At 46.6% G+C, this 25,197-nt stretch overlaps 2 protein-coding genes across 3 annotated transcripts in view; both read left to right on the top strand.

Moving 5' to 3' along the window:
• Positions 1–9,307, top strand: part of COMMD5 (COMM domain containing 5) — a 43,962-nt gene extending 34,655 nt beyond the window's left edge. The window contains exons 6-7 of the mRNA XM_079962940.1: positions 1,844–1,919; positions 8,978–9,307. Of these exons, the coding sequence (XP_079819066.1) occupies positions 1,844–1,919; positions 8,978–9,079 (178 nt within the window). The 3' untranslated portion in view covers positions 9,080–9,307. The remainder of the gene's footprint in view (positions 1–1,843; positions 1,920–8,977) is intronic.
• A 4,680-nt stretch (positions 9,308–13,987) lies between these two features.
• LONRF3 (LON peptidase N-terminal domain and ring finger 3) overlaps positions 13,988–25,197 on the top strand; it is a 38,657-nt gene continuing 27,447 nt past the window's right edge. For both annotated transcript variants that reach the window (XM_079962751.1, XM_079962750.1), the window contains exons 1-3: positions 13,988–15,511; positions 23,097–23,215; positions 24,938–25,060. In XM_079962751.1, the coding sequence (XP_079818877.1) occupies positions 14,656–15,511; positions 23,097–23,215; positions 24,938–25,060 (1,098 nt within the window). In that variant the 5' untranslated portion in view covers positions 13,988–14,655. The remainder of the gene's footprint in view (positions 15,512–23,096; positions 23,216–24,937; positions 25,061–25,197) is intronic.

Raw genomic sequence — 25,197 nt, 5'->3', positions numbered from 1 at the left:
TTATCGGCTTAGCGGATAAGCAGATAAGCGGCTTAGCGGCTTAGAAAAAGGGGGGAGGGGGAAAAACCCGCAGGAACTCGCAAGACATTTTCATCTTGTGAAGCAAGCCCATAGGAAATTTGTTTTGCGAAGCACCTCCAAAACGGAAAACCCTTTCGTCTAGTGGGTTTTCCGTCTTGCGAGGCATTCATCTTGCGGGGCACCACTGTGATGGAAAACTGCTCTCCCCTGCCACCCTGTTGACTTCCTGCGTGCTAGTTTGCTGAGAGTGCATCCTTACTGATGCTCATAACACTTTCAGAAATGAATCCCACTGCTAGGAGAGAGAGAGAGAGCAGCAGGTTGCATTCAACCAAACCTGGGCCCATTGAAATTAATGGGGCAAAATTAGTCATGCACATTAATTTCAGTGGTTCTGCTCTGAGTGGGACTTAGCTGGGACCAGCATTAGGGGAATTAAGGAATTTAGAGGGGGGCATAATACCAGGTTGAAAGCAGCTGACATCATACTATGGGATAGATTATAATGTTAGGGAACCTTTTTTGGCTTGTTGGAAGGACCTTAGATCAGTCCTTTGCATCTCCAGTGAAAAACTTCTCTGATAGGAAGAAGAAAAGGCTTGCTCCTGAGATCTTAAGAGAGCAGTTGCCTGTCACAGTAGGTAATATACTGTGATGGTGGTCCAGCTGTTTGAGCCTTTGATACGGCAGCCCCAGCAGTTTTTCTTCATTGGGGGCGGGGGGGGAGTATATGAATGATGAAGTCACAAGAAACAATAAAACGATACCAGCAATAATGATTATTTAAGCACGTAACCATAGCCTCCTGGAATACATCTTGTTTCATGCTTTAAACTGTGGAGAGCTCGTCAATTATTTTATTTATTTATTAAATCTTATATGCTGCTCTTCCTCACAAGGCGGTTTACACTATAAAAACACAAAAATACATAGCCTAACAATAAACAAAACAATAACACATGCGCACGCACGCACACGGTTTAAAAGGCTGTAGAGTGTTTAATTAGCCAAAGGCCTATGAAAAAAGCAGTTTCTGTGCCAAAATGGGCCTAGACCTTCATTGAAATGGTTCTGTAAAATCAGTTTCCTCCAAGAGTGCATGGTTTAAAGAACACCTGTCAGGGCCGTCTTAAACATAGGCGCCAAGGGTGCGGGGCACCCGGGAGCCAGGTTCTCAGGGGCACCAGGCCGAGAGTCTGGGGCCCGAGAGTTGGGAGTCTGGGGAAGTGGCCACCCGTCAGAGCGCCGCCGCAGGCTCTTCTGCTGTGGGCAGCTCTGCACTGTGAGTTCGGGGGTGAGCAAGCCAGCGAGGCACTGAAGTGGCCGGCTAGCTCCACCATCCTGCATGCCTGGGATTGGTGTAGGGCTGTGGAGAGGCCTGCCCAGCGCATGCTGCTCACACCACGAGGCGCCTGGCTTCGCTCAGTTGCCAATGCCTCGGGCTTGTTTATTGCACTGGGCTGGGGCGGGGCCGCCGGGCAGGTCTTTGCACCCCAGTGCCACATATGCTTAAGACAACCCTGACACCTGTGTTTTTCATATAGTGGTTATATCTTAAGATAATTTGCATTGTATTTTTTACACATATACCCACATTTGCTTACATGTAGAGTCCAGCTGTTGTGGCCATTAATTGGATCCGGTTTCCTGTCCAGCTTAAAGGCACACATTCCCCTGGAATGTAGCAGATACTGCCTGTGGGGTTTTGTTGTTGTTGTTGTTGTTGTTGTTGTTGTTGTTTTGCACTACATGTAAAGGACTCATGTCCAAGTCTTCCTTGTTCCCCTAGCAACTCTAATGGTAATAATGTGATTGATTTCAGCTCATTGGCTCGGGCTTTGCAGCCATCCATTTTAATGCAACTGAAGCTCTCTGACGGGTCAGCTCATCGCTTTGAAGTAAGTACTGCCATTGCTAAGTAAGAGTGGGCTCGCTTTATATTCTTCGTACGACAGTGAATAGCTGTTTACTAGGAATTTTAGAAAGCCTTTGGAAGCAATTTATATTCATGGATTTGTATGGAGTTCTCTGAAAGACTGCTCTTAAGAATCAGGCACAGGGTGACCTGGGCTGCAAAACAAATTAAAGCTCTCAGAGTGCATTGCATTATCTCTATTTCCAATATTCATTGAGTGAGTGCTGTGGTTTAAGAGGTTAAAACAACAGTGCCGAAGCATAAGCGTTGTGTGCTTTAGGGAAAACTCCAAGAAGAAGACCCCAACAAGGGCTGAGCTTGATGGGTGAAAAAATGGAAATATACATCTCTTGCTCTTCTGGATTTGGAGAGAAACATGAAAAGCAAACAAGTCTGAAATATCCAACTGAATGGGCTCTGGCTTAGTGATAGAGCATGCCAGTTGTCTCAGGTACAGTTCCAGATAAGGCTGGGAATGTCATCCATCTGACACCTTGGAGAGCTGCTGCCAGTCAGTGTAGACAATACTGAACTAGATAGACCACTGGTCTGACTTCATATAAGGCAGCTTCATGTGTTTACTGTTTCCCATACATTTAGGTTGCAATCCTATAAATACTTACCTGGGAGTAAGTCCCATTGAGCTTAAGGTACTTCCTTCTGAGCAGATCTTCATAGGAGTTCACTTCTTATGCATTCACCTTAATGGTTTATCCAGCTTACATTTAATTGCATTTTAAAAATAAATTAAAATCTTTAAGATTCCCTTGAAACTACACTTAAGCCTGCCACTTACGAACATCCACCAGTCAGTCAGTCAATCAAACAAAGTGTATTTGTTGTTGCGACCATCTCCTGGTCATTTCATCCAAAAAGGAAATGCAGAATATACCAGAATTATATTCCTATATAATAGGAAATAATTGATTTGTAGTGTGTCAGGCATTGTTTAATAAAAACATTCTCCTCCAAAAGCCACAGCTCATCATCTCAGAAGAAATCCAGCACAAAGTGTCAGTGTGGGTCCTCCATATGTTGTTGGTCAGCCATTTCCGAGGAGTGTATGGGGTATTAGGGAAAAGGTAGCACCCCTGGCGGGGGACACATCATGCCCTTTCTGCGATAGCTTGTCCACCTTTGGTCCCCACCCTGCACTCAGCTCTCACCTGTGGCTCCTAGAAACTGTCAGCATGTGACAGCAGTCACAACTCAGAAAACTGCTTCAACTAGCTGGGTAAACTAAGTGAGGGTAGCCAAAGGGTCTCGGACCCTTGGTGAATTAGGGAATTCCCCTGCATGCGAAGACAGGCTCTAGCAGATTGAGATGAAGAGACCAGTAGTGGGTCCAATGGTCAAGATGGTAGTTTTCTGAATAAGCTGTTGAAGGAGGTGAGGGGCAGATGGGGTTTGTCAGCCTGGGAAGGTAGCTCATCTAGGAGAAGGAAAACTCTGCTCCTAAACCTCTGCTATACTCATTCGTGAGAAAGGCTTCGGGAGTAAACCCCAAGGGAAAATCCAGCCCTGCTGCTTTGTGGGACATCTTTGGGAGAAGAAAAGGCTCAGGAGTAAACCCAACACAAATCCAGAGTGGAGCCCCTAAGACGGTTGGATGGCGCCGTGTACTCCTCCTTCCGGCGACTACTGCAGCCAAGGTGGTGCCAAAAGTATTGCTCAGATTTCCTTTGGGCCACACCAAGAAGGCTGATAGGAGAGTCTTGTTGTCTGGGTAGCCCAGAACCTCCATACACACTGCCTAGGCTTGCATCCCAGAGAGGAGGCTCACTCCATTGCCTCTTGAGACAGACTGATGCCAAGAGCAGTTCCTGTTGGCCACGTTGGCTGGGGTTTTAGGGGAGTTCAACAGTATTGGGAGGGGAGCCACGCTGGCTTTCCCTGGCATTGTCTGCTGCTGCTGAACAGACTTCAATCAGCTTAGCTGTCTAAATATGCCAATAACTAATGAACTTTTGAGATGCAAGATATAGTTAGGAGCGTAGGAAGCTCGCTTATACCAAGTCAGACCACTGGTACATCTAGCCGTGCATGCTGGCTGACAACAGCTCTCCAGAGTTGTCTCCTAGCCTTACCTGGAGATGTCAGAGATGGAACCTGAAGCCTTCTAGATGCAAAGCAGATGGACTGAAGGTACCTTCTTCCACCTTTGGTGGACCTGCCCAAAGATTAAGGCCTTCTGGGAAATGATTTATAATGAGATTAAGAAAGTGCTTAAGTGCACCTTTCACAAGAAACCAGAGGCATTTCTCTTGGGTATGGTCGGCCAGTTGGTGCCGAAGAAGGATAAGAACTTCTTTTTGTACGCTACTACGGCAGCAAGGATTCTCCTAGCAAAGTATTGGAAGACACAAGAGTTACCCACGCTGGCGGAATGGCAGGCGAAAGTGATCGACTTTATGGGACTGGCAGAAATGACCAGCAGAATCTGCGACCAAGAGAAAGAGACTGTGGAAGAAGATTGGAAGAAGTTTAAAATATATCTTAAGAGTTACTACAAAATTGAGGAGTGCTAAAATGCTGAGGGAGAGGAAAACGTAGAATTGCAGCGGTAAATTGTGTTTAGTTTAAGGTGAAATTGAAAAGGAGAATGAATTTATATTTAATTGGCTAAGAAGGGTTGCTGAACAATTGTTAAAACAAAGGATGCAAAAAGGGGAAGGCATGGGGAAGTCCGGGAAAAGAGGTTTATGGAAATAAGGTAAAGAAATTATGATTTTTTGTGTTTGTTTTTATGTTCTTTTTGTGTTTGTTAAAAATTTGGAAATTAATAAAAAATTTTATTAAAAAAAAACAAAGTACAGTGGTACCTCGGATTACAGGCGCTTCAGGTTACAGACACTTCTGATTACAGACTCTGCTAACCCAGAAATAGTACCTCGGGTTAAGAACTTTGCTTCAGGATGAGAACAGAAATTTTATTAAAAAAAAAATAGATGCAAAGCAGATGCTCTGCCCAGTGAGCTATGGTGCACGGCCTTGTAAATTCACACTAAGCTTTGGTCTTCAAACCTTTCTAGGGCCGCCACTCTGCTTTTGCAAAGAATTGCAGGGTTGTAAAGTGCAGCGGCCATGGAGAGGTGCTTGCCCACACAAATGGTGCCTTCTTGAAAGGAGGGCCCTGCTAGTGGTTCACACCTCTTTCTCAGAGTGGTTCCTGCAAAGCTGCCTTCGTGTTTAAGCAACAAGTTTTAGCAAGTCCATGTATACCAGTTGCTGGAAACTGCAAGCAGAGAACGTTTTTTTTTTTTTTAATAATATTTATTAAAAATTTCAAATATAACAAAAAAAGAAAAACATCCAAATTTAAGGCCTTATTTTCAATATCATCTTTCCAGGACTTCCCCCTCCCCACCCCCTCTTATATTCCAGTTCTTTCAAATAGATTCAGCAAATTCTTACCCCAAATTTTAAAATTATTATCATTAACCCAATTTAAAAAATATTTTCCCATCCCCTAAAATCGACCTGTTCCCTTCCACGAGTTCCCCTCTTTAATATAAGATACAGATTAACATAAAAAAATTAAAAAAAAGAATAAAATATAATTTAACACCCTTTGGATTCCAAATTTCCCTCCCCCCTTTCCCGGTTGCGTTCCCAATGTCCATCAATATCTACTGTCTCCTAGAGCTCCCACATCTAAGCCATAATCCTTCACCAGTCCGCTTTGCCGTCTTTTTAATAGTCTTTACCGTCTTTTAATCATCTTTAATTTCAAGTGTCCAATCTTGGAAGGGGTCTATCTTCCAACTTTGTCCAGTTCTTGTTATTCTTGTTGTTCTTGTTATTCCCTCTTCTCCTCTTTTTTTTTTCCCCCCTGCTCTCCTGCACAAATGTTCTAATTCCAAAAAGCTTGTAATTCCTCTACAGAGGCTTTGTTATTCAGGAACAAAACATTACGTCAAGTCCCTTCCATTCTTCAATAGATAAATCTATTGTCTCCTTTAGTGTGTAGACCTCTGTAGACAAAATAGTGTTCCATTTCTGCAGTTTCCCAGGAGATAAAAAGTCCGATTCAAATTCCATGCCAGCGATACTTGTAATAACCCACAGCTCCTCTAGAGGGATTATAGTAACTCAGTTTCATTCCCGATCTCACCCACCAGTCAAAGTAACTTATTATTCCTTGTTTTAAACAGTTTATATCCAATTTATAACAAATGTAACCAGCAAAGTCCTCTTAACAAAGTTCTCTTTTTGTTCTTCAGTTTTGGCAGCTCCTTTGATAGCTGTCAAAACCTCTATTTCTCCTCTCCAGGCGCTCTCATGGATCGCTCCCGGGGTTTCCAGGGGGGGGGTTGTATTTTAATTCACATTCCACTCTTCTCCTCCAGCCCAGCTTATAATTTTCCATCGCGAAATTAATAACTTTATCAAAAAAAAAGGTTGCACTCGATCTTAGTTGTCAGGTCCTTTGCTTTAGCTCCTCTACAACAGGGGGGAGGTTGACTTCCTTTTTATACCTCCCCCGCTCACTCCGAATTTAAGAAAAAATTTATTCCCCTTTTTAATCCAAGTTCCAATTACTCACGGGTTATTCTTTTAAGTCTAGATTTTCAATGGAAGAAGTCAGCGCTCTCCGCCAAATGGCATGCAGCTTCGCTCGGCAGGGGAAGCGGAGGACTCACAGCACCACACCCCCCCCCGTCACCCGCTCCGCAGCCTTTAAAAAGGCTCCTTCGCGTGGTCGGGGGGGCGCAAACGGTGCCCGCCGAGTCACCATGCCCATGGGTTTCAGCGCCCATGGTTTTTGAGGGTCCCCGCGTCGCCGGCGCGGTAGAACCCAGCCCCTGCCGAGCAGACTCCCTCCGGAGCTCGGAGGAGTCCGCCATTTGGCGATGGCGCCAACCCGGAAGTGCAAGCAGAGAACATTGGGTTGCCCCCATGTCCTGCTGATGGACTCCCAGGCTTCTGGTGGCCATTGTGAGAGCTGGATACTGAACTGGGTGGGCTTTTAGCCAGGTCCATTAGGGCTCTTAAGTTCTCCCCCATTCCTTTTTGGAAGGTGGGGGCAACATGGAACTGAGTGGGCAGTATTGTAGCTCTGCAGAAATTAATGTGGAATGCAGTTGTTGTGGTGCGGACAAGAAATGATTCTCCAGAGAGCAAGTTCTCCTTTTTGCCTAAATTTGATTTGAAAATCCATAATGTAGGTCAGGGCTGGGTAGCCTGTGGCCTTCCAGATGTTGTTGGAATCCAGCCCCTATCAGCAGCACACACCCCCCCAGCATTCAGGGATGATGGGAATTGAAGTCTAGCAACATCTGGAGGGCCACAGGTTTCCCAGAACTGATGTAGATCCTACAAAGCTTAATCTGGAGTACAAAGTGTGTGATGTGAGAGGTGAATTGGTATCAAACAGTGTGTCTTAAACCTGGGTCTCCAGCTGTTTTTTGGACTACCACTCCCATCATCCTTAGCTAGCTGGACCAGTGGTCAGGGATGATGGGGACTGTAGTCCTAAAACAGCTGGAGATGCAAGCTTGGGAGACCCTGGTATAGAATCATAGAATTGTAGGGTTGGAAGGGACCCTGAGGGTCTTCTAGTCCAACCCTCTGCAGTGCAGTACTCTTGCCCGATGTGGGGCTCAAACCCACAGCCCTTACATTAAGAGTCACAGCCAAATCTAATGAAGGGATTTGGCAAATAGATGACGAAAATCCTTAGTGCTGTTGGCAGGCTGAAAGAGAAATTGATCCTGAGCTATCACATTTTTCTAAGTCAGCACACTCATGTGCTAAGTGGCCAGGTCGGATCCTGTACTCTCCAGGAGGTGGGGAAAACACAGAAGTTGCTGAAACTGCGGCTTTTCTTTATACAAAGTTATGCAACCAGCTTGTTTGTTTTGTTCTGGGTGTTTTCAGGAGGTTGTTCCATCAAAGCAACATGAAAGAAGTTTCCCCCCAATGTTTTTCAATGCATTTGGGTTTGTTTGTTTGTTTGTTTGTTTTTTAAAAAGTATCTTGGAAAGTTGTGCATTCGGACACCTTTTAAGATATCATTAGCACATTTTGGGTGATTATTCCTGAGGAGCAGGTTTTCGCCTATGTTTGGATATAGCAGTGTGCCATTTTCAATCAAGATGGCAAGCTAAATGTTTCAAAACTGATTTTAACCGCTGACTTCAAAACTGCCCCGATATTTTGGTATCTTTGAGTTCCTGAGTAACAAGTGCAAGGCTGCTGCTAATAAATCTAACAGTTAGATCTGCTGTTGATAATCAGTTTTGATGACAGACTTAATGGCACAATCCTGTACATGCATACTGGTTGAACGTTATTATTATCTGCAGAGGAAAGAACTCTTGGTAGATCCCTCATCCTCAGAATTGCAGGGAGTTACAGCCTGGGAAAAGGCATTCTCTGTGGCAGCCTCTAAACTGTACATCTGCCTTCCTATCTGGCACCGTCGTTATGCAGCTTCTGACAGATGCTGACATCTCACCTTTTTGCCCCTGGCCTTTGACGATTAAAGTAGTGTGTTTTGTGGGACCTGCCCGTTTTGCTGAATTTATACTGTTCTGTTGCATTTGGAATGGATTTATGTGTTTTATCATTGTCATGCTGTTGACTTGCTCTTATAATTTCATTTTCTGTAATTGCATATTGTCATAACTTGCCCTCAGACCTTACAGTGAAGGGCAGGTAAGAAAGCTTTGCAATTTGTAAATAAATACTTGGGAGTAAATCCACTGAGTTCCGAAGTGCTTACTCCCAGATGCATGGGTACAGAATTGAAGTAGGCTCGAAGTGGCTAGGAAATGAAAGTCACTGTCTCCCTTTGTAGTGATGTTGGGCAGGAAATTTTTGTGGGCTAGTTAAGATCTGTGGACTCTATTTGCAAAAATGCAATTAATTAGATCATTTCAATTTGGGGGACATAATGTTCAGGTGATCTGTCGGATTTCTCCTCTGGTGACTTGTCCTCTAAATAGGTTCAGAATTCAGGGGCCTCCTACAAGCCTATTATATATTCTCAGAAGGAGATGTTGTACCCTGACCTTTCTGGGTATTTTTATGTTCCAGGTGCCAGCTGGAAAATTCCAAGAATTAAGGTACAATGTTGCTCTGATCCTGAAGGAGATGAATGACCTGGAGAAAAGGAGTGTTCTGAAAATTCAGGACTGAACCCTTTCTGATTAAATTATTGGGGCTTGAAGACATTAGGAGAACCACACAAGAAAGACCATCAAAAAGAAGTTGCTTCTGTTTTGTAATCACATGTATTGCAACGTCACCCTTCTGATAATGTGGCTGTAAATATTTTTTCGCCTGTGTATTAGAAGCAGCTGTTAGATTGTTGTTATTTTTCCTTTAAGTTTTACACATAAAGATAGCATTATCCTCGTTGGATAAGCCCTTTTGCGTGATTCATTGAAATGTTTTAAAAATAGCTGTCCCTATAGATGTGAAAAAGCCCTTTCTGAAAGAGTGCTGATTCATCTCACTAATTATTTCTAAGGGTTTGTGAGAGATCTGCTCACAACCCGCTCTACCGGCAACATAGAAAAACAGGTGGAGAAAGGTGTTGTAGCCTTTCAGATGACCTTTAGCTGAAAAACAGGGAAATTTGTCAGGAATGAAATTCAGTTTGTTTGTTTGCTTGCGTGCGTGCGTGTGTGCACATGTGCTTGCTTGTTTGCTTAAAGAAGAATTGCAGTTGGCATTGTGCTGCGTACAATGAAAGTATAAGAGACTTGAAGTTTGTTGAAGAAGCAGTAGCAGGGAAGTATCCCTAAACTGTGTAACTCCACTCAAGGCCTTTATCATATCGTATCATATCGTAAAACCTTTATTGGCATCACATACAACATCCAAAACAAATCAATACAGAATTACCACTTCCCCAGTGGTGCAAAACATTTGCTAAAAGAAAGGAGGCAGAGCAGTCTATCGTCACATCTCTTGGTCTCCAGGGAGATCAGGCGTCTGCAGTGTATTTCGACAACAAAAAAAACAAATAGAGATATTTAGCCACTAACTTGGTGAGCACCTGATCATTCCCCAGTAATAGAAAATGTATTACCTCTGACTCTGGTTTCCATTTGGGGATACAGAGTTGATTTAGAAATTGCTGGAGGAGATCAGCATATAGTTTACAATTGAAAACCATATGTGTGAGGGTTTCCACCAGGTGGTCTTCGCATGGGCAAGTTCTTTCTGCTTCCACCCTACCTGAGAACCTTCCCCAAAGGAGGTTTGATGGGTTTGAATTAAACCTGCCCAGCAAAAATGCCCTTCTTTCTTAACGGTCAAGGCCTTTATTAATTATTGTGGGGAACTGGGGGGGGGGGGACTGTTGGCCAGGCTGTAGTGTCGCTGTTGCACAGGATCCTTGGCATAGAGTTGGAAGGGGCCACAAGGATCATCCACTTCAACAACCTGCAGTGCAGGGATATTTTGCCCAATGTGGGGCTCAAATCCATGATCCTTAGATTAAGAGTTTCATGCTCTACTGATGGAGCTATGGACCCAGTTATCTAAACTTCTTCTGTTCAACTGAGCAATATATACATTCAGAGGGGAAAGAAGAGCCTGCTGAATCAGGCCCCATCTAGTCCAGCACCCTCTTTTCACAGAAGCAAGCTAAATGCCTCTGGGAAGCCTGCAAGCAGAATCTGAGAACAACAGCGCTCTGGACACATCATCAGAGGCAATATATTCAGAGATGTATTGCCTCCGACAATGGAGGTAGAACACGGCCCTTGCGGCTAGTAACCACTGAAAGCTTTATCGTCCATGAATTTTTCTAATCATTGCAACAACCAGTCTAAGCTGCTTCCCACCACTCCTTCTTGGGGGGCCAAATTCTGTAGTATCATCAGTGCCTACATGACACTTTAAAACAGGAGTGGGCAACTTGCACCCCTGAGGCTGCTAGCCTAATTGCAAAAGCAAGTGGTCAGTTGAGACAGCTGGCAAGAGCAATCTGAACCTCCCCTGGGCAAGGAGAAAGGGTGTCAGAAATAGGGTGGGGTGAACGGAGTGGTATCAGAAAGAGAGAGGTGAAAGGGGTGTAAGTTTTTGGGCTCTGCCCCACCCATAATACTTCAGTCCTGTGTACCACCACCAGCATAATGCAGCCAACAGATTATTCCCAAAATAATGCACCTCTCATCAACAACAACAAATGTGACGTAAGCAAAACACAGGTCCCTGCCCCAGGGAACCTACCATCTATAATTAGGTAGCAGTGGTTAGAAAGAGAGGTCAGAGGAAGCAGGGGAGAGGCCTGGGAAACAATGAATGTGAGCAAAACTGCTTGTCACTGCATGGGACATTGTTTGGAAAAGCAAGTACATGAGGTTTGCAAGAGGGGGAAGCAATAAAAGATGGGCAGTGTCCGAAGAAGAGCCTGTTTATAGAGCAATGATGGCCAAACTCCAGCTGTTTTGGGACTAAACTCCCATCATCCCTGACCACTGGTCCTGTTATCTAGGGATGGTGGGAGTTGTAGTCCGAAAACAGCTGGAGGGCCAAGTTTGGCCATGCCTGATGTAGAGGGTAGAGTTCAAATTGAAGTATCACAGAGATGCAATAGATAATTTGATTCAGTCTGCATTTAAAAGAGCCCACCTAATAGACACTTTCTGAAACAATGCACGAACCGACACATAGCCGTCCTTTGAAACTTGCACTTATCTGAATTTTGCAACACAGTTCTCCAGCCAAGTAATGTTTACAAAGCAGGGTAATGTGCATAAAATGCAAATAGGTGAAATAACATGCAAAAATGCATATTATGCATTATATACACTTTATTGCAAAAATGACGCCATATTGCATACAACTGCATGTATAAAGAGAGAGCCATGCTGAAATGCTAGTGAATTTTCATGAGAATTTTTTTTTTTAAAAAAAAAACAACAACCCCAAAATTGCAAACTAATGTGGAGAACTGAACTCAAGATTGGAAAAATGAACTGAGAGAAACCAAGACAAACAGGTTCACCCATTGCTAATCCCAGTCAACTTTGCTGACTGCTGAGAGCCATACTTATTTGATATCTTAAATATTCAGCACTCATTTAATTTATGTAGCCCCTCCGCTTTCATCTCCAGCTACTATTTTTTTCATTGTGAGCAGTTAAGCAATTGCCTATTATATAATAGCTGCTGAGCAAAGCAGCTGTTCAATAGTGGAACAGATTCCCACAGGAGGTAGTGGACTCCCCTTTCTTGGAGGTTCTTAAGCAGATGTTGAGTGGCCATCTGTCATGTGTGATCTAGTTGAGATTGCTGCATTGCAGGGGATTGGACCAGGGGACCCTTGGGGTCCCCCCCAACTCTGCAATTCTCCCATCATTGCTTAAGTCTCCTCCTCCCCTGGGTCTTCCCCGGGCAATCTGAGACTCGGTTGCGGTGCCTGTCTTTGCTCCTTCCTCTTCATACCTTCAATGGTTTTTGGAGACCAGAAGGTAGGGGGGGTTGCGGCAGGAGAGGGAGACACCCGTGGCTCTTCACCAGCCAGACTCGTCTCTGCCTCTTGGCCTCCTTCCTACCCTGCTTCAGCTTTTGCCTTCTGAGCTTTTCTCTGCCACAGACTTCTCCAGGCCACTAAGCCCTGTTACCTCTTCAGCTTCCAACACTTCCTCTTCCCAGGCTGCTCCCTCTTCTCCCTCTGACCACTCATTGTTGTCCCACCACCAATCCCTGGGTTCTGAACCTTCTTCCCTTAGGAATTCCCCAGCTAGTTCCTCGCACCACTCATCTGCATGCAGCTAGTCCGTGACACTACCTGGGAATGCTGAGGATTGAATTTGCAACCTCTGGCACTGAGCTGTTGCTCTTCCCCAAGTACCACCACATCCTGCCTCCATTTTATCATCATCTGAGCCCTCCCTTTCGGCAAGCCTTGTTGAGCTGTGAGCCGTGCTGAGCCACATAACACTTAACAAGCCTATTATAGGGAGATGTGTAAAAGTTGTTCATGCCCCCTTTTTTTATTCTGAGAGCTTATTTACAAACTGAGAAAGTCTGACCCCCTTTTTCACTCATCTTTTCATAATTGCATTATCAGTTTTTCTTCCTGGCTCTTGCTTTGATGGCCACCTGTTGCTATTTCCAATACCCTTCATCGTAAGAGTGATTCCCACTGTGAGAGGCAATTGGCCACTTGATCTCTGAATGAAGATATGCTTGCAGCAGTGACACATTTTTGCTGTTTGTTTTGAAATCTAAACCTTAGTCACTTTAAGTGTGCCTCTCCCAGCTATTTGAGGCATAATTCACCAAACTGTAGCTCTGCAGTCAAAATTACATTAAATGGGTCAACTGCGATGCAAAGTCAATGTGTATACTGTAAACACACCGAAGCACACTTAAGGGTAAAGTTGAGCAGTTCACTGTAATATGATGCACTTACAGTGGGGAAGCCTAGCTGCCTATCAACTGGCTAAGCTGGTGTGCTCAGGGGATGAAGCTACTGGAATGTTTGCAGACCTGCTTCTGTAAGGGAAGGGAATGTTGTCAGTTTCGGGAATGAAAGCATGCAGGGGGGGCCGGGCGCAACATCTGGGGGGGCGCTCGCTGCCTCCGGAGTTGCCGAAGAGCCTCGGGCGCAGGCTGTAGCAGAGCCCCATGTCTCGCGGAACCGACGAGCTGTGCGCGCGTCCGGGCTGAAGGCGTCCGGCAGGCAGCGGCTCTCAGCGCTCGCCACGGTCCCTGCGCGTCAGGGCCGCGGAGGGCGCGCCAGGCAGCCCCTTCTCATAGCCCCGCCACCGCTGCCGCAGCTACTGGGCCATGTTGCATTTTCCTCGCCTCTCTGCCCTCCTCCTCCTCCGGGCAAGCGGCGTCGTTTGGGCGGCAGCACCAGCGGCAACTCGCCTCAGATCACCTGACACAGACCCGCTGCCGCCGCCGTGGCTACCTTACCATAAATACCCCAGCCCAGGCAGCAGCAAGAAGAAGCTGGCAGCGGCGGCAGGTTAGGGGTTAGGGGCGCAAATTACTTGCCTTGCCCTGGGTTAGGGGGCGCAAATTACTTGCCTTGCCCCAGGTGCTGACAACCCACGCTACGCTGCTGCATGCAGGTCCCCAAGGACAGAAGGACTACCTGAGAGAGTTTGATGCAGCTTACTCCTAGGTAAACTAAACTGGATGCATAGGTTTGCAGTTCTGCTAATCCAAATAAGATGAGCCTGCTGGATCAGGCGAATGGCCCATCTAGTCCAGCATCCTGTTCTCATGGTGCCCAACCAGGTCCCTTTGGAAACCCCCAAAGCAAGACCTGAATGTCCAGTCCGAGTTTATGTGCGCATGAGTAGCTGACCTGTACAAATCAGCATGTGCACAAACATTTGAACACACGCAGAGACACCTCACCGTGTACAGTGCAACGTGTGGACACAGTGCATTTCTTTCGTATGGGGCTTCCGTGGATGGGATCTTGGGGAGCTCTTGTTAGAAACGAACGGCAGGCTGAATCCTGCCCCTGTTTACCCACCCGTGTTGTGGGGTTGCTTCGGCGAGCTAACTGAAACGAGGAGGTGAACCCAAACTCCAAGCGCTTCCCTCGTCCTGCAACTCGCTCGCAGCAACAACACATTATAAAACTGCCTGGGTTTTGTAACCATCCCGCACGCCGCTGCCCAATGAGCGACTGCAGCGGGAGGGGGGCGGGGTGGAGAGAAGGAAAGCGAGGCAGACAATCACATTGGCCTTTTGATTTTTACATAAGTATTTTGCATAGATGAGGTACTTTCATGAGGGGCGTGTCTGGGGAGGGAAGCCGGCAGAATGGAGGGGCTGGCGCTTCCACAGAAACAGACGGTCAGCAGCAACAGCGCGGTGTAGACGCTGCTTCTGCCTCCTCCAGCTTGTCGTGCTCCGCGGCGCCACTTGAGCAGCGTGCCCGCCCTCCCGAGCAGAGGCCACCCACCGCCTCCGCTCAAGCAGCCAGCCCAGTCATGGGCTCCCCGCAGCGGCAGGAGGAGCAAAAGCTACCAGCTCTAAGCTTGGCTGCCGAGGCTGTCCAGGCGCGCGGTTCGGAGCGCTCTTCTTCCTCGGCTTCCGTCGCCCTCTCTGCGTCCTCGCGGCCGCCAGAGACCACGATGCGCCCGCCCGAGTGGCAGGGGATGCTCCAGAGGGCAGAACGGTGGCTGGCGCAGAGCGGGCAGCTCCCCGAAGTCCTTCGGCTCTGTCAGCTGGCGTCGGACAACACTCGGCTGCTGCGCGCGGAGCAAATGGGCGAGCTGGTGGATTGCATGGCGCGCAGCATCCGACTGAAAAGCAGCTCGGCGCCGGTACGTGAATGGGAGGTCTTCGGCTGCCACAAATGCCAAGGTTTCCTCTACGAGCCTGTCTCGTTGCTCTGCGGCCACACTTTTTGCAAAAAGTGCCTGGAGAAGGAAAGGGGCCAGGCGGCAGGATGCAGCATCTGTCCAGAGGGCAAGGGCGCTCTGCCCCGGCTCCGGACAAATGTCGTCCTCAGCAACCTGTTGGCCAAATGCTTTCCTGAAAGAGTGAAGGCGTCGCAGCTCCGGTGTGAAGGGAATCTCTTATATAAGGAGAAGAACTTTCAGGCTGCCCTTCAGAAGTACAACGAAGCAATCCGATTAGGTAAATTACCTTGCGATGCGCTCCGTAGGTGAGGTGGGCAGTGGATTACTCAGCGCCACCTTTTCTTTTCTTTTCTGTCTCTACCTCTCGCTTAACCAGGGACCTGTGGGGTTGTATTTCTGCTAGCCTGTTCACGCGTGAGCGTAGAACGCGTTATTCCCTTCCTTTCTTGCTGACTCGCAAATGAGCGTGTGAGTTTCCTCGCTTTGATGGGGGAAAGTGGTATTCTTGGCGGGGTAGGGGGGTGGGGTTGAAACTTTTCGCCGTGTTTTTATCTATCTGGTGACTCGTGCACATGTGCAAGCTACCACAGGAAGTTTCCGTTTCCTAGAAATTAATATGCACGTGTGAACTAGCTCCTTGTCACTCCTTTGACGTTTTCCGTTCTCCTTGCAACTTCTTAAACTTTTCTGAGGGACACAGAGGTGAGGTGGCCAGCTGCTGTTATTTGTTAAACTGGCCCTGCTCCGGCCCTGTCTTGTATCCTGACAGGCAGAAATTCAACTGGTATACTCTTGGCAATATGTAGAGCTGCTGCTGGTGTGTGTGTGTGTGTGTGTGTGTGTGTAAAGGTATAGCAGCAGATCAGTAAAAAAGAAGTTATACAGAAGATGTGCACCGATTGTTATGAATCTGAGTTTATTGTACTCCAATCCCAGCTCGTTTTGACAGATTTAGTATTGGTGTTGGGTCACTATTGCGAGTGCCTAAACAAGGGCTCTGTTTGCCGTGTATGTTATCCAGGGCAGATCAGTGTAACTGCTTGTGCATAGTGTCCTACCTGGTGAGAGTGCGCATTCATACAACCAATGTACCCCACATCTACACCTGCCATGTAAGAAAGCTCTTCTTGCCTGTTGGCAGGATGGAATAGAAGGTAAATACAAACATGATAAATTACAGCTTAGTAACACTGATTCAGGTACCTTCAAGGTAGTCTTATCACCAGTATGCTTCTAGCCGCCTCTAATCTTTGTATAAAGCCAAAGTGTATTAAAAGAAGACAGGTGTGTTTCCTCTGGGATGCTGACGGTATCAATGAATGTGATGGGTTTCAACCAGAATATCTTGGTCAGCTTATACTGCCGGCCACGAAATACAGTGGTACCTCGGGTTACATACGCTTCAGGTTACAGACTCCGCTAACCCAGAAATATTACCTCGGGTTAAGAACTTTGCTTCAGGATGAGAACAGAAATCGCGCGATGGCAGCGTGGCGGCAGCAGGAGGCCCCATTAGCTAAAGTGGTGCTTCAGGTTAAGAACAGTTTCAGGTTAAGAACGGACCTCCGGAACGAATTAAGTACTTAACCCGAGGTACCACTGTACAAGGGGATCTAAGTACCCACCCCCCTCCGAGGGGTGTAGCCTGCAAGGTCTTGAAAGGTTCAGCATGGCTAAAATGTACATATGCTGATTTATATGTACAGCTACAAATATCGATCTGTAAGCTGCACGGTGCTTTGCAGCATGCTGAGCTGCCCTATAAACAAAGTTGTTGTTGTCGTTGTTGTTGTCGTCGTCGTCGTCGTCGGTTTTTTTTTTAAAAAAAGCTTTTTTTAAAAGTAGAGGAAATGACAGGAGATCACGTAAGTCCCTGGACCACGCACACCCTGGCTGTGTCTTGTCCATCAGGCAAACCCTCACCTTTGCATCCTCACCAAAGTCTTGTCGATTCCGTCCGAAGTGAAAGTAGGTCAGGAGAACAGTATGTTGCGTAAGCTTAGTAGCCCGGTCTTAATTCCCTGCCCCCTTCCTATGGAATAGTTGTGTAACGAAGCACAGGTCGCGTTTTCCAAAGCATCCCACTGGCGGGCTGATCATATTTAGTTAAATTGCCAATGACTCACTGCTGTGGTCTCTTGCTCACTGGAATTAGATTTTATTTCTAGATGTGAACAGTGGCTTTTTGTCTGCAAAGGATCCCCCCACCCCCGCGCGCCGTCGCCGCCGCCCCACGCATTTCTCTTTAAAGCAGCATGCAAGCTAGGATTAATAGACACTGTTGAATTGAGTGAAATGCCTTTTTAAGAAAGTATTGATTGTGCCAAATCGAAGGTGTCAGTGTCGGTGATTTCAGAAATTGTGGAAGCATTTCCATAAAGAATCTTGATTTACCTTTGCTGTAGCAAGAGGCTTGACACAAGATTCCTGCTGGCTTTTTTTTAAAAAAAATCTTTGTTTCTTTTGGCAAACTATTGCATAACTTCCAGACTGGTAGCTTTGTTAAGTATTTTGCAGCCAAGAGAGAGAGAGAGAGAGAGATCAGAGGTTCTTTGTGGCACCTTTTAAAGATGAAAGGAAAACTCTTGGGTTGCCATGACGTTTTTGTTGTGTTTAGAAAAAAAAAAATGTTGAGCCATAGAGCATCATCTGTAGTGAAAATCATAATATCATATAATCAAATCATCAAATCATGCAGCCATACCATGTAACCATAATATCATGCAATCATTCATACAGCCATATATCACCACAATATCATACAGCCATAATATCATACAGTCATAATTTGACCCTGCATTTGACACAAGTATTTTAGCTCAGTACAGTGGTACCTCTGCTTATGTACTTAATTCGTTCCGGAGGTCCCTTCTTAACCTGAAACTGTTCTTAACCTGAAGCGCCACTTTAGTTAATGGGGCCTCCTGCTGCTGCTGCGCCGCCAGAGCATGATTTTTGTTCTCATCCTGAAGCAAAATTCTTAACCCGAGGTACTATTTCTCGGTTAGCGGAGTCTGTAACCTGAAGCGTATGTAACCTGAAGCAAATGTAAGCCTAGGTACCACTGTTATCTGACCTGGTATATAACAACTTCCTGTGTCATAGAATCATAGATTCATAGAATCATAGAGTTGGAAGAGACCACAAGGGCCATTGAGTCCAACGCCCTGCCAAGCCACTAGTTGGTCTCCCTCATCCTTTCAAAACTGGTTTCTTTTTTAAGGAAGATGTTAGAGCATCTGCTTTGTGTGCGGAAGGTCCTGGGTTCAATCCTTGGCATCTCTGAGTATGGCGAGGAGAGAACCTTGCCTGAGACTCCAGTGAGACATTGTCAATCAGCTCAGTGCCGGATTTAAAGGTAAAGGTAAAGGTACCCCTGCCCGTACGGGCCAGTCTTGACAGACTCTGGGGTTGTGCGCCCATCTCACTTAAGAGGCCAGGGGCCAGCGCTGTCCGGAGACACTTCCGGGTCACGTGGCCAGCGTGACATCGCTGCTCTGGCGAGCCAGAGCCGCACACGGAAACACCGTTTACCTTCCCGCTGGTAAGCGGTCCCTATTTATCTACTTGCACCCGGAGGTGCTTTCGAACTGCTAGGTTGGCAGGCGCTGGGACCGAGCAGCGGGAGCGCACCCCGCCGCAGGGATTTGAACCGCCGACCTTTCGATCGGCAAGCCCTAGGCGCTGAGGCTTTAACCCACAGCGCCACCTGCGTCCCCAGTGCCGGATTTACGTATAAGCTAAACAAGCTATAGCTTAGGACCCCACTCACTTGGGGCCCCAAAAAAAATTTAAAGGGGGGAAAAAACTGGATGTACATTTCCAAAATATAAGATTAAAAAAACAAATGAAATAAAACCTACATACAGCAACAGTGTTTTGGGTTGTGTAGGCTCCTGTGATGTACAGTGGTACCTAGGGTTACAGGTGCTTCAGGTTTCAGACGCTTCAGGTTACAGACTCCGCTAACCCAGAAATAGTACCTCGGGTTAAGAACTTTGCTTCAGGATGAGAACAGAAATTGCGTGGCGGCAGCGGGAGGCCCCATTAACTAAAGTGGTGCTTCATGTTAAGAACAGTTTCAGGTTAAGAACGGACCTCCAGAACTAATTAAGTTCTTAACCTGAGGCACCACTGTACATATTTTGTTATGTGCAAATGGCTTTAGATACATATTAGGTCCATAAATTACCATATTGCATATATTCAACACAAAAAGCAGCGGCAATTTGTTGTTGACAAAGGACAGCTGGACATAGAAAGGGCCCCATTACCTTCAGTAGCTTAAAGGTAAAGAGACCCCTGACAGTTAAGTCTAGTCGCGGATGACTCTGGGGTTGCGGGGCTCAACTCGCTTTACATGCCCAGATATCGCGCGGACCCCCCTGGTTGAAATTATCAATTTGTCCCTTAACACAGGGACATTCCCTGGGGAGCTGAAGGAAGCAATGGTGTGTTGGCTCTTAAAGAAAACTTCACAAGATCCTTTAGATCTATCCAATTATCACCCAGTTTCAAATCTCCCATATTAAGAGAGCAGTTGCTGAACAGCTTGGCAGGTTTCTGGAGGAAACATCGGCTTTAGATCAATTTCAGTCCAGATTCCGTCCTGGTTTTGGAACCGAGATGGCTCTGGTCGCCCTAACAGAAGATCTCCGCAGACAACTGGATTGAGGTGGGTCGGGACTGCTGATTCTCTTAGATTTGTCAGCAGCCTTTGACATGGTCGATCATGATCTTTTGGACCACCGCCTTGCCGATGTGGGGATACAGGGCATAGCCCGTAACTGGTTGTGCTCTTTTATCTCTGGTTGGGGACAGAGGGTGGCACTAGGGAGGGAGTTGTCGTCGTGCCACCCCTTGGTGTGTGGAGTGCCGCAGGGCGCAATCCTCTCCCCGATGCTTTTTAACATCTTTATGCGCCCCCTTGCCCAGATTATCCGGAGCTTTGGGCTGGGTTGTCACCAATATGCTGATAACACTCAGCTCTATCTGCTGATGGATGGCCATACCAACTCGATCCCTGACACACTGACCAGATGTTTGGAAGCTGTGGCTGGATGGTTTCGTGGGAGCCGATTGAAACTAAATCCTTCGAAGACAGAGGTCCTCTAGCTGGGTTGGGTTGGTATGGGGATGAGGGACCAACTCCCTTCTCTTGCAGAGGCCCAATTAGTGCCACTGCCTTCTGTTAAGAGTTTGGGTGTAATCCTTGACGCCTCCCTTTCCATGCAGGCGCAGATTACAACAGCCAAGGCGACATTTTTCCACCTTCACTGCATCAAACAGTTGGTCCCTTACCTTTCCCGCCCCAACCTGTCCACAGTGATCCATGCGATGGTCACCTCCAGACTTGACTACTGTAATTCGCTCTACGCAGGGCTGCCCTTGAAGCTGTCCCAGAAACTCCAGCGGGTGCAGAATGCTGCAGCGAGGCTCCTCACAGGATCTCTGCCATGGGAGCATATTCACCCAGTGCTTTTCCAGCTGCATTGGCTCCTGGTGGAGTACAGGGTCAGATTTAAGGTGCTGGTTTTGACTTTTAAAGCCCTTCACGGCCTAGGACCCTCGTACCTACGGGACTGCCTCTCCTGTTATGCCCCACGGATAGCAACACCCTAGAGGTCCCGGGCCCTAAGGAAGTTAGATTAGCCTCAACCAGAGCCAGGGCCTTCTCAACACTGGCCCCGGCCTGGTGGAATGCTCTGTCTCTTGAAACTAGGGCCCTGCGGGATCTGATCTCTTTCCGCAGGGCCTGTAAGACAGAGTTGTTCCACCTGGCCTTTGGCTCAGAATCAGTTTGATTCCCTCCCCCTCTTTCTTTTTCCTTTCTCCTCCTATGAAGAGATTGCTCCCGAATTATTTTAATGTTGTATCTTAATCTTTTAAATTGTATTTTAATCAACTTGTTTTTATTATTGGTTGTTAGCCGCCCTGAGCCCGGTCTTGGCTGGGGAGGGCGGGGTATAAATAAAATATTATTATTATTATTATTATTATTATTATTATTATTATTATTATTACTGGATGAGGGAGCTGATGTTTATCCACAGACAGTTCTTCCATGTCATGTGGCCAGCATGACTAAGCCGCTTCTGACGAAACCAGAGCAGCGCACAGAAACACCATTTACCTTCCCACCAGAGCGGTACCTATTTATCTACTTGCACTTTGATGTGCTTTCAAACTGCTAGGTTGGCAGGAGCAGGGACCAAGCAACGGGAGCTCACCCCGTCCCGGGGATTCGAACCGCTGGCCTACTGATCGGCAAGCCCTAGGCTCTGTGGTTTAGACCACAGTGCCACCCACGCTTAAAGGTAAAGGTACCCCTGCCCATCAGGGCCAGTCATGTCCGACTCTAGGGTTGTGTGCTCATCTCGCTCTATAGGCCGTGAGCCGGCGCCGTCCGAAGACACTTCCGGGTCACGTGGCCAGTGTGACAAAGCTGCATCTGGCGAGCCAGCACCAGCGCAGCACACGGAAACGCCATTTACCTTCCCACTAGGAAGCAGTCCATATTTATCTACTTGCACTTAAGAGTGCTTTCGAACTGCTAGATGGGCAGGAGCTGGGACCGAACGACGGGAGCTCACCCCGCCGCGGGGATTCGAACCACCAACCATACAATCAGCAAGTCCTAGGCACTGAGGTTTTACCCACAGTGCCACCCGCGTCCCGCGCCACCCACGCTTAGGCCTCATCAAACCTAAATCTGGCCCTGATCAGCATAGTCAACGTTGAGCTAAAAGAACCAGTAGCCTAGATGTACCTATTAGGCAACTGCCTTCATTGCAGGGGGTTGGACTAGATGACCCTTGGGACCCCTTCCAACTCTACAATTCTATGCAGTTTAAGTAGTTCTGTCCCTATAATTCCCAAAAGAAAATCTTCTGGTTTTTTTTATTCTTGTATGCTACTACAGCGACAAGAATGTTACTCGCCCTCAAAATGGAAAGATGCAGAAATCCCATCAAAGGAAGAATGGATACAAAAATGTATGGAGTATGCAGAAATGGTGAAATTTACCGGAAGAATAAGAAATCAAGATAACAAACTTTTTCTAAAAGAATGCAAATGGTTCATTAAATATTTATGGATAAATTGCAAACAGATAAAGAACGTTGGTGGGATTACTGTAATAACCTGCAGTTTCATAAGAGTACATATTTAAAGTAGATGAATAAATGAGCAAATTAAGTTAATTTGGATATGTGGAAGATATTAAAAATAAATTTAAGGAACTGCAGAAAGGGGGAAGGAAGTCAAGTTTTGAAATGTTAAAATGATTGTAAAATTAGTGAGATGTATAAATCTGAGAAGCATAAATAATAATAATAATAAAACAACTCTATGATTCTACATTTTATGTGGATGCTGCTGTTTCAACTGCATTAGCAGCAGCACCTGCCTCTGAACATTGCAAACAGAGGGAGAGGAGCACTGGTTCCTGTCACCCTTATGTAAAGTTTATTTTGCATAGAACACACTATGAAAAACACTATTTTAAAAATCAGGAAATTCATGTTTTAAACGTCACTGTCTGCTAAGGTAGCCTGTTTTGATCCACCCTTTTGTAGAAATAACAGAACCTTCATTTCCTCCCCATTGATTTATAGAAACTGTGTGATCTTATAGCTTTGTCATCACCTGTGTTTATGAAACTCCTGAAGAGCTTGTGTAAGACAAACATGATGGCTCTTATAACACCAGTTCCTGAGAGCTCCAGTTAATTTAAAACTTAAATAATGGATGTTTCCAAGACGTACCGGAGACGAAGTGATTATGAAGGATACTGTATACATCAGAAGTGCCTATAGTTCTTGTTAATAGTTGTACTGAGTCAATGTTTCCATTACTTCCAGAGCCCAGTGATCATTTGTCATATAGCAACCGGTCCCAGGTTAACTCACTTTTGAACTGTTGGGAAGAAGCTCTGAAAGATGCAGAAATGGCCTGTAATCTCCAGCCAACGTGGATAAAGGTGAGTGCTGGTTTCAGATTCACATCTTTTTTATTTAACTGAGCAAATCGGCACTGTCCGTGTCACAGTGGAAATAAATGTCTCTGATTTATGGCCAATTGGAAATTCCTCAAACAGGCCAGCAGATTGTGCGCAGTTAAATTTGTGATGGGAAATAGGCAGTGGTAACTTCTGAGATATAAAGGAAGCCTGAGCTTGCAAATAACTCCACGCAAGTTAAAGGTAAAGGTAAAGGTACCCCTGCCCGTACGGGCCAGTCTTGACAGACTCTGGGGTTGTGCGCCCATCTCACTTAAGAGGCCAGGGGCCAGCGCTGTCCGGAGACACTTCCGGGTCACGTGGCCAGCGTGACATCGCTGCTCTGGCGAGCCAGAGCCGCACACGGAAACGCCGTTTACCTTCCCACTGGTAAGCGGTCCCTATTTATCTACTTGCACCCGGAGGTGCTTTCGAACTGCTAGGTTGGCAGGCGCTGGGACCGAGCAGCGGGAGCGCACCCCGCCGCAGGGATTCGAACCGCCGACCTTTCGATCGGCAAGCCCTAGGCACTGAGGCTTTAACCCACAGCGCCACCTGCGTCCCCCCACGCAAGTTACTAGTCCACAAATGTTTTGGTAAAGGTAAAGGTAAAGGTAAAGGGACCCCTGACCATTAGGTCCAGTCGTGACCGACTCTGGGGTTGCGGCGCTCATCTTGTTTTATTGGCCAAGGGAGCCAGCGTACATGTGGCCAGCATGACTAAGCTGCTTCTGGTGAACCAGAGCAGTGCACGGAAACGCCGTTTACCTTCCTGCTGGAGTGGTACCTATTTATCTACTTGCACTTTGACGTGCTTTCAAACTGCTAGGTGGGCATGAGCTGGGACCGAGCAACGGGAGCTCACCCCATCGTGGGGATTCAAACCTCCGACCTTCTGATCGGCAAGTCCTAGGCTCTGTGGTTTAACCCACAGCGCCACCCGCGTCCCCCAACGTTTTGGTAGTTTCTGGCAAATTGGTGGCCTGAAAGAAAAAATCAAGTTATCAGCTACGTTTACAAAATATTCCTCCTTGCCTAGCCACTTGGAGGTAATTTTGCTCACTACAGATGACCTAGTATGGCAGCTGTGAGGAATCTGAGGCTCATGGGCAAATGCAGCTCATTAGATATCTTTGTCCGTCTGTCAGGATTCTCCATAGGCTACACCTCCTCTTCCCAGCCCTCATCCTCCTTGAGTGGTTTTGCTTGGCTGAAATTTCTCCTTGATCTCTGATAATGCTTTGTGTATGCATGATTTTGCCTCTGACCTTGCCCACCACTGTCATGTGGCCTCCAGAAGACTCCTCAGAAGGAATGTGGCCCTCAGTATGAAAAAGTTTATCGGCTTTTGTGGTGTAACAGGGCTGGTGAGCCTGCCGCCTTCAAGATGCTGGTGCACAAACTATAGGTCTTCTCTGCTGTATCCCCAGAAGCACAGGAAGGGCTGTAGCTGGGTGGCAGAGCTTTTGCTTCACATGCAGAAGGTTCCAAGTTCAATTCCCAGAGTCTCCAGGTACGGCCAAGAGAGACTCCCTCTCTGGAACTCTGGAGAGCCCTTGCCAGTCCATGTAAACAATACTAAACTTGATGAACTAAACAATGGTCTGACTCTATACAAGGCAATTTCCTGTGTTTTTACTGCATATGTTTAAGTTGTTAGGTGAGCCTAGGAAAAGGCAGTGATGACTCCCTTCCTTCTTGCAGGGTCACTTACGGAAGGGACAAGCCCTTGTTAAACTTGGGAAAACAGAAGAAGCTTTTCAGGCCTTTTTATTCTCCCTTGCCTTGGATTCTGGGAACAAAATGGCCAGATCAGAAGCTCAAAGGGTGAGTCCTATGTATCTTTTTATCTGATGTCCACATCTCTAACCGTAGCACCATCTCCTATTTTAAGAAAGAAGCCAACCTGTAGCTTACCAGTTTATCAGTTTATGGGATGTGGTTGTGCTTCATTATGCTCTCCA

This window comes from Podarcis cretensis (genome assembly GCF_951804945.1).
Source record: "Podarcis cretensis genome assembly, chromosome: Z".
NCBI classification, from domain to species: Eukaryota; Metazoa; Chordata; class Lepidosauria; order Squamata; family Lacertidae; genus Podarcis; species Podarcis cretensis.
This window is presented reverse-complemented; position numbering and strand designations above follow the sequence as displayed.